The sequence below is a fragment of the Ciconia boyciana genome, chromosome 6 (genome assembly GCF_034638445.1).
Source record: "Ciconia boyciana chromosome 6, ASM3463844v1, whole genome shotgun sequence".
NCBI lineage: Eukaryota > Metazoa > Chordata > Aves > Ciconiiformes > Ciconiidae > Ciconia > Ciconia boyciana.
The window spans coordinates 31,373,845-31,390,364 of NC_132939.1; the positions used below are offsets into that span (position 1 = coordinate 31,373,845).

Genomic DNA, 16,520 nt, shown 5'->3' on the forward strand with positions numbered 1-16,520 from the left:
ATCCACCAAGTTCATATAACCAAACGTGGACTAGCAATTCAGCATGAATAATTTCCTAGTGCCTTGTTGCAACTCAAATGCAACTCAAATACTATCAAAAGCAAACATCAAAGCTATGAAAGCTAGCAAAGCTATCAAAGCAAACATCAATTTACTATACAGTCCAAAGTGAGCAGTGAAGGTCTGCAGTCACAGGTCCAAACAACCTAAATCACAGACAATTTCTTACCCCTAGTGTTTCCCTTACTCCCTGGGCACCTTTGAGGGCCTAGAGACAGTCAACCTGAATTATTCTGTGATTCTTTGTGCTGCCTTTCCAGACTGACAAGCAGCAACAAAACATCATGTTACCCCACTCCAACAGTCGCTGCTCAAAGCACATGGTTACTGATATCCATGCTATGCCTGAGAGGTTTTGGACAATGCTAGTGCTTGCTTTTGGCTCAGCAGGTCACATAGCTTTGGTCCATTGAGCTGCAATTGAAGCATCTTTTTGGACACTGAAAAGTTTTTACTGTGATTTCTTGAGCTGCACCACATAGTTACTAGACTCCATTCAGATCTGATACAAGTCTCGGTGCCAGTACTGAGGACATGGTGGGATATCCTTGACATTGGAAGTTGACTACAAAGCCCTGTAAAATTGCTACCCACTGAAAATAGATATCGCTGTCAATGATGAGTAATGCGAGTTTGATTCCCCAGGTGTCACTTATTTTATGCAGCATTTCCGTGGCTTAAAACTACAGTAAAAATCAGACTCTCTCTTTAACCTTTCTTAGTATTTCTCAAATAACACTACATCCTTTTATTTGATAAATATCTGTTCTCTGCGGTTTACAGTTTCTGACATAAGGTTAATGTTTATTTTGACACACCCCTGAACTGTAGCCCCGCTGATGAAACATGTATGAAAGAAGAGTGAAACCCAAACACTTTACAAAATAAAGTTATCACCACAGTGATTTATTCCGCAATGGTTTCATTGCCAAAGTCTTGGCAAGTAAGAAGTCTCCAGTGAAGAATGCAGCTTTGCTAAGTTTGAATTATAATTGCTTAGAGAAAAGTTAATTGCTTAGAGAAACGTTAATAAGGGAGGGGGGGGAAAAGATAACTGTCAAGGTGCCCCGAGGGCTGGCTGCTGCCTGTGGGCTGGGGCCGCTAGCACGGGGCTCTCCTGGGGCGGCAGGGCAAGGCAGGGAGCAGGGCAGGCTGCGGGACAGCCCCAGCCCTGGCAACTGGGCACCTCCGGCTGAAGCCAGCCCAGGATGTGGGACTGCTGGTGGGCCTGGCTCGTCAGGGCCCACGGCCAGGCTGGGCAGGGCCGTGGGGAGCTGGAAAGCAGCCCTGCTGCAGCATCGCTGGGGCAGGGGCTGACAGCCCCGGGTGGCTGCAGCGGGGTCCTGGGCTGTGGGCAGGGTGGGGTGAGGCCAGTCAGGGCCAGTAAAGCCTGGTAGTGCCGTCAGGGCCCTGACAAAAACAACCCACATGGAGTGTATTCTTAGACCATCTGCTTTTCAGGACGTGAACCGTTTCCTTCTCCTTTCTATAGGTAGAAGACCTACCCAGTACTACAATGATGATCACCTATAATGTTTCCATATAGCTAAGCCCTGCAAGACATGTGGCATTCAACACTCGCACTTAATTGCAAGGGAGCTAAAAATGTTTAGTGTATCTCACACATTTGTAATGTAGATGGATGCTACTATTCCAATAGATGCATTTTCAAGATAAATCCATCTGCAACCAGCTATGCTATTAGCCAAAAATGCAACAAAAAATAAGCAAATGAATCAGACCCGCATAGCAAAGCATTTTTTATAATTCTGTCTTAACCATTGATCTTGGCTCAGACACAGCAGGCTGGCAAAGAGCTTTGAAGGTGAAGAATGCCAAGTACCATTTTTATGAATAATGAATAAGCAATCAAAGAATTGCATTTGAGCAAAACTAGAAAAACAAGAATGAAAGTGAACAAGATGGTGACAGCAGGAAGTGAAACACAAAATGGTACAGAAGAAGAGAGCATCTTATTAAGACAAACTGCTTCACAAAGAGGAGAAAAAAAACCCCAAGGCTTCATTAGTTTTAATGGCTTGTGGTTTTTACACTCACTGTGTATATCTCCTTTCATTCCCCTTTATCACCCTAGCCATTGCTCGTTAGCATATCCCCTCTAACAAATCCACTAAAATCCATCGTTTCCCCTACATCTTCAGCTCCCAACACCACTTCAGGTTCTCCCTACATCACTTAACCCACTCCCTCATTGTTCCCAACTCTTTTCCATGTTCCCTGTGTTCACCTCCCCCCAGCACTCCTCGCTCTTCTACCTCTTTATGGGCTGTCCCACCATATACCTGGCTCCTTCCACATCCCCTGCTTTCCCGTCGGCTGGGCAGGACGTGGTGCATGCCTCACCTGCTGCAGGACCAGGTACGTGCTGCCCCACGCAACTGTGCTGGCTTGGTGGCTAGCGCGCCGAGCAGATAAGTTACTTTTCAGAAATGAAAAGCCTTCCAGAAACTCTGGGTGGCCCGGAGCTGACTAGGGTATAAAAAGAGCTCTCTAAAAAGATACAGCCATTGCAGAGAAGTCAAATTAATTCTTGGAATCCTTGTTGGAAGAAACTGGGGACATTCAGAAAACGCCACAAAGAGGGGGATTGTGAGAAAACTTTATGACCCCAAACTCATTCGGAAAAGTGGATAAAACACACAGTATGAAGTCACCAGAAGTTGTTTATCCAAGTACCTAACAGGGACTCAAGGTTGAAATGGATAAACTGTTACATACTAGCAGACAACCCTCTCAGCTAAAACCACTTTGGCATCTGATTATTGGAAAGTGGAAAATCTGACACCAGTTTACAAAAGGATCCCAGGGGAACCCAAGGGACTGTACATCCACATAGTGTAAAACTGATGCCTACTGATAAATTAATAGAAATTATAACAAAGAACAGAATTAGCAGGCACCTGCATAAATACAGTATATTTGGGAAAAAGTCAACAAGGCTTTTTTAAAGGCAAATCCTCCTAAGACTATTGCAGTTCTTTGAGCAATTCACAAACATGTCAACAAGGGTAACCTGTCAGATACACTCAGATTTCCAAAAAGCTTTCAACAAAATCCTTCACCTAAAGCTTTGAAAGAAGCTAAGCAACCAGAAGGAAAGTCCTTGCATGGATGATGAGCAGGTGGCCCAAAGTCAAAAACAAAGGTAGAAGTGAAATCTCCATCCACTGCAAGAACTGACATTAGCAGCAGAATTCCATAAGGAACCTGAACAGCTCAACACATTTATAAGTTACACCAAAACCACAGAAGTAACGAAGACAGCTGATGAGAGAGACTGCAAAGAACTATGGAGGGACATCATAGTATAAGTGACTTGTCACTAAAATGACAGTTGAGATTTCATGTAGGTAATTTAAGTGATGCACGGGAGAAAACACAAATCCTATCCTAACGAATAAAATTATTACATGTGATCTGATCTTTACCACGCAAGAGCAGGACCTTGGTGTTATGACAGAAATGCTGAGATGCTAGAAGTCTACATGGCTTCAAGGAGATGCTGACCAAATTCAGGGAAGAGACATAGAGATGTCTCCAGCTCAAAGGGTTCATAAACTACAAATGATTGGAGACTCGAAGCATATTGGGGGAAATTGTACTTACTTACCAATCTTTTTACAGTTTTTTCTAGACATGTGTTTGTGACATAGCTGGAGATAGAATATAGGGCAAAATGAACTGGTCCTACCCAGTACAATTATTCTTGTGCACTTTTTCTACCTTTTCCTCAATAGGAACATTAATAAAATCTCCTTCTCTTTCTCCCTCCTCACAGTAATTTTCACTGTTTCTGTATGACCTTAACTTTGAGGTCCTTCTGTACCTTCTGCCTTTTCTGTCAGATCTGGTTAAGGCGTTTAGAAGTTTAGTCAATCGATTGTATTTAAACAATAACAACGTTCATTTCTTTAGAAGAAATTAAACCCAGCATTTTAACCTAGGAATGCAGACCCATAGAAAGCAATACTGTCCAGATGAAATGTATTGGAATATGATTTTCAGCCAAGCCTCAGACCAGCCTTCACTTTAAGCACATCTGCAGTACAATCTAGGAGCAAATATAAGTATTGGACAGGATCTAACTATCAGCTAATACCTACAGATCTATAAAAGATTAAATATAACCTATAACCTATAAAAGATTAAATAAAACTCTTCTCCTGATGAGCAGCTTTTCCTTGAAGTAGCCCCATGTTATGGGCAGATAAGACGTTTCCAATCTGGAAAGAAGGAATTCCAAATGCAAAAATTTGCCAACATGAAATCACACTTGTAAAAAAGAAATTGAGGCAGAGAGAAATCTGATGAATGTGATGTTTACTAAACATAAAGCAAACCCAAAGCATACAATACACACCCAATCATGCCAAATACATGCACGCAACAGTAATAGAGAGTTATTCACATGGAAAACCTTCAGAATTTATTTTCTCCAGATCACCAGAAGCATCGTTCTATCAGCAGTAGCACTAATGGACAGGGCTCAGGCAGTTTTACATCATTTCATCCTTCTCTGAAAACACAGGAGGAATCATGACAAAAACACTTGAACCTGGCATTTCCATTATTGCCACTGTTCACAACCTTCCTAGAAGCAATGACAGGATGGCCTGAAATTGCGCTAGACTCTTCTGTCTCAGTTCTGCATTAACAGCTAGGGTATAAGATGTAAAGACGTATATAAGATGGAGAGACATCTTTGTTTTCTATTCGTATAGCCCCTAAACACAACTCCTCCTGACCATCTGGCTGTAGTTTCTAGTACTACCACAGTGCCCACAATAAAGGAACTACAAGTAATGGGTCACCTCCTTTTCCAGATCCTTCAAAGCCTGGTGAAAAGGGACAGACACCACAGGAGCTGTATGGTAAGACCCTCTCCATGTTCTAGCAGGAATGAAGGGAAGAAGAGTCTAGTGGGTCCCACCAAGGATGGAGCACTGGGCAGGAAATTCTCAGCAGCCAGTGGCTTTGACAAGCAGGAGTCCCTCTCTTGCTCCTTAACGCTGCCTGCCATGTCCGGCAGATAAACGAGCCACTCTCAGACTGCGAGCAGAGAGAAGATGTAGGCAATAGCCTCAGCTGCTCTTAAAGTCTCAGCCCTGTCAACATTTCTGCCCTTATACTGCTTGCTGCTTTCCCTAGCCTAACAATCAATAAAGTAAAAACAAGTTCAGCTACTCCACTCCAAAAGTAGGAGAAGCGATGAAAAACAGCAGGCATCAATCTACACCCTTTAATCGCAAGCAGACACGAATCCCTGCAGACCCATCTCCATCCTTGTGTAAGCCGGCAGTTCACAACACATTTATAGCTGTACTCCCATTAGCACTATCAGTCTGCGTGTTTGCAAGTTCGTGCTTTCCTGCTTCTGGGACAAAAGGTGTCCAGTTGTTGTTTGCATGAGTGGACAGGATGGTTCTAAGAGGTAAGTGGTTCATTCTGGAATAAATCCCACACATGCTAGTCTGTGCCTTTTCTGCTGTTTTTAGTTCTCCCACCACCACCCTCTTCTTCTTCCTGGGGTGTATACTATTCGCTGTATAGCTGGAGGTGACCCACCTTTCTACCCATGTGCTGCTATACTGGCAGCTCATTTGATAGCAAAATCGAAACAATTGCTGCTGTCTCAGCTGCAAGGCTGCTCTGGATCTAATACTTAGCACAGTTAAAGTGACAGAGCCTCAATTTCTTAGAGATATGTTACTATACATGAAAGGAAGTGTCTCTCTTTCAGCGTGGGGAAATGCACCACGCCACCTGACAGTCTTATACCTCTGCCACTGGGAATTACAAAAGAACAGCACAGGGAAGGGACCTTTTCAATGCTATGTGACATGAATTAAAGTTATTTTTCAATAAGCCTGCCATCTCAGGTGAAGCACTAAAGGAGTGGAGAATGGGGTAGAATGGCAAGCAATTCTCCAACTTATTTTCCCCACCATTCCCTGCCTCAGTTTTCAGTCTCACTCTCTCTTTCCCTTCCTTTCTCCCACCACATATGTACAACATTTCCATTTATAGCAGCAGGGCTACCACTCCTTTCTGCAGCACTGAAACAGAGGCATGCAGGTACTGCTCTTCCGAGCTATCCCGCCTGTGGGAGTTCAGGCAGCTCCACTACTCTTGGTGCATAGCCTGATCTAGCACAGATTTGAGTTGCCATCACTACAATCAGTCCTGCCAGCTCCAGCTCTCACAAGCTGACCATCTCTTGCTATCGTTCAGCCTACTTGCATTAGCATCTGCTAGGGAATGGCCCATATGAAACTGTGCTGGTTTTGGCTGGGGTAGAGTGAATTTTCTTCATAGCAGTTAGTATGGGGCGATGTTTTGGATTTGTGCTGGAAACAGTGTGGATAACACAGGGATGTTTTGGTTACTGCTGAGCAGCGCTTACACACAGTCAAGGCCTCTTCTGCCTCTCACCCCACCCCACCAGCGAGGAGGCTGGGGGGGCACAAGGAGCTGGGAGGGGACACAGCCGGGACAGCTGACCCCAGCTGCCCAAAGGGATATCCCATACCACATGACATCATGCTCAGCATATAAAGCTGGGGGAAGAGGAAGGAAGGAGGGGCGTTCAGAGTGATGGCGTTTGTCTTCCCAAGTAACTGTTACGCATGATGCAGCCCTGCTTTCCTGGAGATGGCTGAACACCCACCTGCCCATGGGAGGTAGCAAATTAATTCCTTGTTTTGCTTTGCTTGCGTGCACAGCTTTTGCTTTCCCTATTAAACTGCCTTTATCTCAACCCACGAGTTTTCTCACTTTTACTCTTCTGATTCTCTCCCCCATGCCACTGCAGGGGGAGTGAGCAAGCGGCTGTGTGGGGCTTAGTTGCCAGCTGGGGTTAAACCACAACAGAAACCAACACCATTTCTCTCTTCCCTCCCAGAAAAAAAATGGAGAATTACCACAGCAGAGTGCCTCCGTGCTGCTGGATATTCCTGCTTCCTCATGGCTTGGACAGACCCAGCATGTCAGGGAAACTGAAATTAAGTGATGGCCAAGCAAAACCTTCTCCCTTCATTCAGCGTGCCTTCAAGAGGAGCTACTGACTGTATGCAGGGGACAGAGTCTAATGCTACAGGGAAATGTCAGCCTTCACAGTTGCAGGGTGCTTCAGTCATTTCCCTTCCAAAAACTCACCAGGTTGGAGATAGGCAGGTGAACAGATGAACTGAGTATAGTATATTCCATTTCTGGTTCTCTTAACATACAGCACCATCTTCTATTAGATGTGAGATAGCAAGATCTCATTTAAGCGTAATATTTCCATCTGTAAGATAGGAAATCTATGACGACTAACAAACTCTGCTTGATTTCTGGCCTCTAATCCCTGATCTTCAAAGAAGGCCTAGAAAGTATTTGCAAATACTGAATCTAGGAATAGAAATTCATTATTGTACTAGAGATTAAAAGTTATGGACTCATTAATTTTCATGGCATATTTATAATTCCTCACTACTCCCACAAAACACTTACTCCAGGTGATAATTACCTCTTTTTTTTCCCCCCTCTCTGTTCCTTTACACCTAACAAACATAGCACAGCTTCCTTTGCTAACACTTCCACTCTACTCAGCAGGTCACCTTTTACCTCAGATGTCCAACTCATTAATACAATTGAAGTTAAACTCAGAGAAACCGCTCTCAAGCTGCATTTACTTCAGAAAGATCCTACTTCTCTCTCAGAAAGGAAGAGGAATCCCAGTTCCTAATGGCTGTGTTCTTTTTCTGACAATATCAAATTGGCTTAACATAAAGATTACCTCCCCCAGTAAAGCTAAACCATATGGCTTAGACCACTAAGACCAAAGAAAAGAGAAAAAACAGCTAACCAAAGATCCATTCTTTTTACTTCAAGTGACAACTCTCTGTAGCTTTGAAGCAGGAGACAGCAATTACTGCTTTGCAGATAACACCCCTAGAGCCAAAAGCACTACCAGAATTTTGTTATTTAATTGCCATGTTAGACTTTTCATAACATGTACCACAGTAGGCCTGATGACTTGAACCCATTAGCTCTTTCAGGAATACTTTCTACAAAATACTTGAGTTATAGATGTTGACAGTCCTTAACAGAATTATCTTTTATTTCTCAGTGTAACAGTGTTCAGAAGAGCTTTTACTTACTGAAAATGCAGAAGGTGGTATCATTGCTAGCATGAGCAGAAGGAACAAGTTCTTCATCTCTGCCTGTGGGAACAGAAAGATTATTGATCAGAATTGCTGGCTTCTTCGCTGCTTGTATGGCGGAAAAGCTAAGATACTATACAGTAAAAATGGAGGTGGAACTAAAATCAAGGTGAGAGAAGAAAAACAGTTTTATCACTACACTCCCTGGATAGATGAAGGCAACTGCAAAGACTGAAATTACCCTGCACAGAAAGCCAGAATGTAATTACTGAGTGCAAATATTTCCCTGAACTTTCCTCTGGTATTATGAGAACACCATCCCCGGGCACAGTGGAAGATGCATGCTGTTGCATGTCTGCCCTCCCACCCTTTTACATATACACATGATAAAATACTTGAAGATTGCAATGACTTCAACCAAGCCAAGTTAAGAAATTCCACAGTTAACATTTCTGTACCCTATATTCATCCCATGTGGCTTAGTGAAGCTTCATGTCTGTCTGTCTGTGATCTTGCTTGTTTAGAATCCTACAGTTCATCATGGACAGCTATAGCTAGATTCAACCATCAGTAGTTACATCCCTTCTGCAGAGCTAGAAAGGAGACCAGGCCACACAGACTGGTCTGGCAGCATACAACAGGGTACAACAGTTCCTAAAAATCGGGCATTATGCACATTTGGGACCACAATACTTCATTGGTGCATTGCCTGTTGCTACTTTATCCTTCCTCTCTTGAGTTGCAGCAACCAAGCCCACACCAATCACCAGCGTTTACAGCTGTGACCATGGACACTTCAGCCACGAGAGACTGCCTGTTTCTCGTGACCTCATGACCAGCTGATTGAGCCCATAAAGAAGAGATAGGCTAGATATTCCTAGCACAGTTTTATCTAGTCTAAGCTTCTTTCTAACTTGGGAAAGGAAAGGAAAGGAAAAAGGAAAGATGGAGAAATCTTCCTTTCAAAGTGCATAAAAGCATCAAGGAAGAAATGTTGATGTCATCAGACATCTGTTTTAATATTAAAACTTCACATATAGCTCCTTTAGCCTGGCCTATTAAATCCAGAGAAAATATAGAATGTATATCACCATTAACAATGATAATATTGATACAAAATCATTGTTGCATGAGAATATAAAATCAGAAACAAAATATACTCAAAATGAAACCTGCTTGATCTAGCATTTGCATATTTCAGGTTACTTTATGGTGGTCAACCATTTTTCTCATAGTGCTAGGCCTCATTGAACCACAGCTCATTACAACTCTGTAAGTCCACATACACCATGGATTTTGACACTCCCAACATTCACAGTGCTGGGGATAAAAAGCTTGTTCTTTAATGTTCTTCCTTTCAGATGTAAAAACTACTAAAGTGCTGAAAATCCAGTTGCACCAAATTCTGTGTGCAAAATAGCAACGAACAGGAAAAATGTAATTGGGAAAACAAGCGCTGATAAGCTTCTCTCCCTGTATACTGAGTGCCAGGCATATGATTCATAAGAAAAGGAAGCTATAGGAGCTTTTTATATGAATAGACTTTCATTAATTTTGGATTAGTCCTTAAGAAACTGAGGGAAGACTACGTACCCTCTATCATCCACACATGCTACTACTTCTCCTCCCATTCAAGTCAAGGAAGAAACAACATGGAGATGCCCTCCACAAGAGGTCAAGTACACTCTCTATGCTGCAGAGGCCAACAGCCAAAACACAGGCTAGATCTGTGTCACAACCCTATCCAACTGCCAAATCCTTTCAGAGGGGAAGGACAGCCAGGTGTCCTGGTTTCAGCTGAGATAGAGTTAATTTTCTTTATAGTGGCTGGTATGCGGCTATGTTTTGGATTTGTGCTGAAAACAGTGTTGATAATACAGAGATGTTTTAGTTGTTGCTGCACTAGTCCAGGACTTTTCAGCTTCCCGTGCTCTGCCAGGTGCACAAGAAGCTGGGAGGGGACACAGCCAGGATAGTTGATCCAAACTGACCAAAGGGCTATTCCATACCACATGACGTCATGCTCAGCATATAAAGCTGGGGAAGGAGAAGGAAGGGGGGGACATTTGGAGTGATGCCGTTTGTCTTCCCAAGTAACCGTTACGCATGATGGAGCCCTGCTTTCCTGGAGATGGCTGAACACCTGCCTGCCCATGGGAAGTAGTGAATGAATGCCTTGCTTTGCTTGTGTGCGTGGCTTTTGCTTTACCTATTAAACTGTCTTTATCTCAACCCATGAGTTTTCTCACTTTTGCTCTTCCGATTCTCTCCCCCATCCCACCAGGGGGGAGTGAGCGAGTGGCTGTGTGGGGCTTAGATGCCGGCTGGGGCTAAACCACAACACCAGGAGACCCCCCTTTTTCTACAAGTTCCATGCACGTAAACAGCAAAGCTTTCCTGCAGCAGCTTGTAACTTCCTCACAGCACTAGCAAAGCGCACTGTGAGAACAGCATCTTCCTTGAACGGTGTTGGTGTCAGAGGTAAATCTTTAAGCTTGATCAGCTACTCTTCCTACTGCCCAGAGGAAAAAAACCCTCTTCCCCAGCATTCCTCTCTCACATCTTCCATTCCAGGCACCTCTCAGGTTCATGGACATGGCTGTGGAAGTCACATCCCTTACTCCAGCAGCCTTGCTCTGCTGCTAATGGACTGCCCGCTCAGCTCCTTCTAGCACGTGAGCCAAGAGGCAGACAGGGAGCTGGGCACAAACCACGTGAGGCTCCTGGAGAAGAGGCTAGAGAAGCAGCTCACCAGGGCTAGCAGTGCTCCCACTCTCCAAGTAGTTAGTATCTTGGAGGTTTTTAGCCAGATAGGTTAAAAAGATTCTGTAAGGAAACAACTAGAGACAGCACCCAATGTTTGGGACAATCCCCTGCATCAAAGCAGCAAGAGATTACAGCTCTGGTGCTTGCTTATATTTTTGTGCCGTTGCATTTGCATGGGAATTGCTGTCATATGTCCCAAATTTAGCATTAAAAATTTAGACCATCCAGCCCTATTAAACTAGTCAGCAGATTCCAGGAAGGATGGTCAGAAGAAAGAACAGGGCCTTCTGTATCCTATTAAATCCCCCACTGCAAAACAAATCTTGTGTCCGATTCTGTGAGCTTCAACAAACTTGTTATTTGAAAAGCTTCCTCAGATGTAGTATTCAGCATTGATCCCTTTTGCCTTACTTTCAAACAAAACCAACACAGATGGGACTGGGGAATCTGTGTGAAACCTTGGAAAAAAGGTCAAGTTCTGTTTCCGGATTTAATAGCTCTTTCGCTCCTTGTAGGACCTGGGATAGAGCAGCATATGTTTATTCTGCTTGTTTGCCATTCTTCTCACCGAAGGCTGGGTATGCGGGGGCAGGAATGAAAAGGACAGTGTTTTGCAGTGCTTTCACTTGTAACAACAGCAGCTGCTGCTCCCTGTGCCTCCTGCCCTTCTTCAATTCTCTTCAACCCTCCCCAGCTCCCTTTTCCCACTGTGTGCTAGAACAGCATCTCCACCCCCTTCCACCCCAAAACAGCAGCAGGGCCTGAGGGAAAATGGTGACTTTATGCTCAAGATATGGAACAGCTGCCGGAAAGCCCAGATGGAGGAATTCCTTCCATAGTGCTAAAATATGAAGTCATCTCAGCGAGAAGGATTATGAGAATCAGTTCACAATAAGTAAGGAACAACCAGAATCTCCAACCAGAACCAGAGGTGTGCCCAGCCGAAACCTCCATTCCATGCACCAGAAGAGGTTCAAATTGTCTAGCCAACCACATCAGGCATTAACTGCTCAGGTTAGATGAATAAAAGGGTTGAAGTGGTGACTGGTTCCAGCCATCTGTAAGCTTAGTCAAAAAGAGTCAGTTCAGACATGAACTATTAAGCTGTTTTCTCTAAGAGACGCTGACGCAAGCTCCTCTGAAGACTGGAGAAGTTCAAACTTGAATCTGACTTCAGCAGCTCAGGACCCTTACTTCTATTCCAAAACAGTATGGATCAAATCATATTTTGTGGAAGTTTCAGAAACTTCTGAAAGGATGTTCTGGTGCCCTTTCTGAACTGCCTCTACAGCACCTACTTCTCCCTGGCACTGTGGACAGGAGGGTCAGAGGGCCACAAAGGAGATGGCTGGAATTTCATAACTTTGGACAGAACACAAGAATTCCAGTACAACTGGAAAGTGGGATAAGCACCCTTATTTCAGGGCTTAACACTGAACCCACTCGGGAAAGAAGCCTTTGCCTTAACAAATAGAAGGTCTAGAAAAGACAGATGGGCAGTCTTGGAGATTTCTCTATAGTGGAGCCAGCAGTGAACTGCAGTAAAAATGTTTTATTTAGTTACAAACTCTTATCCAGGGTCAGGCAGGCTTAGCAAGCTCAGTCAAATCTTCATTAAGACCAGGAGTATGTTTCAGAATCAAGGATAGTTTTAATGACTCCTGTATTGACCTTATGTGTGCAAATCCTGCCTTCCAATGCACAAACAAGTTTCGAGACTGCTTACTTAAACTTGGCCTCTTCTCCAAATAACCTCTCAACATCCACGTTCCTAGGGAAACAAGACCTACGTTGCCTGTATATATATGTGAAAATAACTTTGAATCAGCTGGCTAATTTCAGGGTTTCAAAAGCATAAAGTTAACTTTTGTTTGAGGGGAAAAGATACTGGGTCGGGATGAAGAGACGTATTGGACTTTTAACCCATTTAGATGACGACTTTTTCTTTTCAACAGGAGGGAATCCAAACTTGAAAGAGATGTTACAAATAACTCAGCCTTGCTTAAACAAGAGCTTAAGCTGTTTAGACACTTCAGAATCAGATCACAAAGTCAGAGTAAAACAGGTTTCATGAGTTCCATTGCTCACAGATTTATCAGTCTGGGTTTTTCTCTATTCTTTTTGAAAATAATTGGACAGCCAGTGCTACATGGTTCTTCTCTGTTTAGCACATAAGACAGACCAGTCTTCTTTTGCTCATGAACCACATTTCTAAATCATCCTTTGGCCATAGACACATACCACATGTGTGGGTCAGGGACTCTTCTGGGAGTGGTTCATAGGCAGAAGATAAAAAGACCCCTTCAGGTTTCCCACTTTTCTATTGCCAGACAAGATTTAGCTGGGCACACAGGTAAGTGGCAAAGCCACCCAGCGATACTAGCTTCAGCAGGTCCTTACAGCTCATTTCGTCTCCCAGTTGGGGATTTGGATTACCCAGTCTGGATCTGTTATTCCCATCTGAGGTAGCCCTGACACAGAAGCTGCCTTTGCACGGCTTGCGAGCCACAGGCTGGCCACCCCTGCAACAAATATTTTCCTGTTGCAATACAGATAGAAATTGCTTATTGTAAAGTTTAGCACATCCAGCACTAAAGCAGAAGTTGCCACTGTGATCCCTCTACTCGCACCTTTTCAGAATTTCCTTCCCTTTCCTCCACTCCCAACTCCACCCCCCTTTAACACATCATATCTCACTCAGTTGTTATATTTTCGGAAGTTTGGTTGAAGGAGGTGGGAAGTCAGAAAGGATGATGATATGTTGCCCAGTTATCCACCGGCATTAATTGTTTTAGCCATTGACTCAGAGCAAAGTCTTTTAGCCTCATTACATTTTCTAAAGACATTATGATTTTTGCTTTTCTCTCAAAACATCCAGTGTATCTTGGTTCCAGCTTGCTTTTGTTTGCCTTGTCTACTGAGAAGCACCTTTTAAGTTTTTGGTGGAAGAGTTAAAAAGGGAAAATATACACATACAGCAAAAAGATGAGAAAAAGGCAGGGAGAGAAAGAGGCTCCATGGAGCAGCAATCACGGGTAGGGAAAAAGCTCCTTTTAGCAGCTCCTACTTAGGCTGGGAGCAGAGTTGGGCGAGCCTGAGGACCACATCACACAGCCCAGAGGAACCAAGAAACCAATCACCCCTTTAGGCAGAGGATATCGCATTCAAGATACTTCTTAATATGCCTGTTTTCTTCCCCAACTATAGGAAACCATTTTTGTTTGACATTTTTCCAAAGAAAATCCTGGGCCTGCTGTCCTTTGGGCAAGAGCAGATAAGGCAACTGCCTGTTAAAGTGGGAGGAGGCTGAATTTCCTTTGCCTTGACCACACAATGAGCCACATTGCATTTATATACAAAGCTGTTTATATACAAAGCAACGGATAAATGTTTATAAACATGTGTTTAAATACAAGACTGGTTGAAAGGGCTTAGTGGGAAAGGAGAGAGAATAAAGAAAAACAAGACACAAGTTGTCTGAGTAAAAGTTTTATGGAGATATCTTTACCATTGGTATCCAGATCTATTAATTCACTCTAAATACATGCTAGCACTTGAAGAATCCTCATCAAGAAAGTAATCATGCTGAGATATACTTTCAGCTATATTATGCATATTATGAAAGATAAACTTTCAGCTAGAATAACTTTAAAATTCACCTTGTTAAATGAAAAAAAAAAGTTACAAAAACTTACTAATGAGCACAGCAGCAGAGCACCAGCTGGCTGGAGAACTGAGTAGTGGTAACACCTTCTAGATGCATCTTCTAGACTGCTCTGTCTAATAGGCTTTCATCTCAGCCTTCAGCCTGATTCATAACAGGCACATAAATCTGCACCGGGCCATCGCTTAATGTGGCTGACTCAGACTGAACAGTGTCTTTACAGAGGACTTCTACAGCAATGCCAAGTTCATCAACACCTGGGGAAGCTATAGCAGCCTCTGTCATACAGTTTTAATTCAAATACCAAAATCACACAAAGCTGTAGCTGAAAAATCATCAGGTGCAAGTGCAAGATCAGACTGTGAAACACACAGAAGTTCTAGTAAGGCCTCACACCGTACCCGAACAGGGGGTAGGCAAAGAGGCAGATCTGCTTTCGCACTCTCCAAAATCCACAATGAAGCATCTAAGGTTTAGGTCAGTGAAGCGGCATCTTCCAAGTAAATGTGGTCACTATGCCAGCCTTTTACAGGAGCTAATACAGTATTTCATGAGGATGACTTTCTGTCTACCTATTAATATCAGCTGAGATTCAATTTTCTGCAACCAGCCTTCCACTATTAGGTTTGCAGCCAGAGATTTATTATGAGGAGTGAAGATAGGATTCTGCCTTCTATTTTGGTAGTCTCACTGTGCTTAGCTGTTAATTAAATCTGGGAGCACATAGGGATAATGACAAGTGCACACAGACTAATTTAGACAGTTAACATTATAACAAGAAGCCACACGCTGCCTATGGAAAATACATGACAAGGATATAATATCCCAAACACTAACATAATTGAAGAGGAATGGCTAACAACCTTTTACTACTGTCCTGTCGCAGCTCAAGCTTCACTTACATGAGTTATTTAGCCTTATGTGAAATACTACCCGACACTGAGCACTGCTACTGTTTACAAACATGTTAGCCAGCCTGAGACTAATCCCTTCCAATTCAAATTTTGGAGAATTCTTTAGGAAAATAAAGCATTTCAATGGTGCAAAATTACTTCCAATGTTATTTAACTTCATTCCATCCTAAATATAAATATGGCAATCTTCGGCACTGTGCAAGGGGCTAAAAAGTAAAAAATGAGCGTTATCTCAAAAGGAAACTTTAAAGCAATGCAAATTGTTTTCTGCCTCTCTCTGCAAGATCTACATCTCTGTTCACTGAGAGGATGTTAGCAGTGCATTCAACAGCATGCTTGCAGTATACATAGGGAACACCTGTTACCTTTAAATAAATTTGCTTGGGGACGAATAACATAGACAGGAAAACGTGAGAGTATTTACCCTGAACCCCATGTGGGTTTTGATTGCTGCTGCCTCTACATTGTTTCTGGAACCCAAGGTACTTTTTTTTTTTTTTTAAAACTAACTCAGTTTTAACTATATATATCTGTACACACGCCAAACACTTGTATGGGTACATCTCTTCCCTAAGGAATCACCCTTACTGACTCTGATGCAGACATACCTTCAGTGGTACGAAGCAGGAATTCCCCAGAGAAGTCAGTGGGCTTACTCACGTTACTCTGCAAGGGAAAGATGACTAACATGAGGGGAGCTAAAAGAAATTAAAAGGCGAAAAAAGAAAAACCAAAACCAGAACTTTTGACTACCAAACTTAGGAGGCAGAATGTGTGCTAGTGGAATTAGGGCTGCAGTCTCTAAGGATACCAGCCCTAGCATCTTTCATCTGTCACTAAAAATTAACTTCATAAACAATGATCTTAGGAGGGTGCGATCACACTGCAGTGCCTGGAGAGATCTCAAAGGAAGCACATGCTCGACTGTGTGATCACAGCAAAATGACAACA

The 16,520-nt window shown here is 43.1% G+C and overlaps 1 protein-coding gene across 1 annotated transcript in view; it reads right to left on the minus strand.

Moving 5' to 3' along the window:
- PAPLN (papilin, proteoglycan like sulfated glycoprotein) overlaps window positions 1–16,233 on the minus strand; it is a 48,676-nt gene extending 32,443 nt beyond the window's left edge. The window contains exons 1-2 of the mRNA XM_072864708.1: window positions 16,178–16,233; window positions 8,223–8,285 (exon numbers count right to left, since the gene is read on the minus strand). Of these exons, the coding sequence (XP_072720809.1) occupies window positions 8,223–8,279 (57 nt within the window). The 5' untranslated portion in view covers window positions 8,280–8,285; window positions 16,178–16,233. The remainder of the gene's footprint in view (window positions 1–8,222; window positions 8,286–16,177) is intronic.
- Window positions 16,234–16,520: the final 287 nt, after the last annotated feature.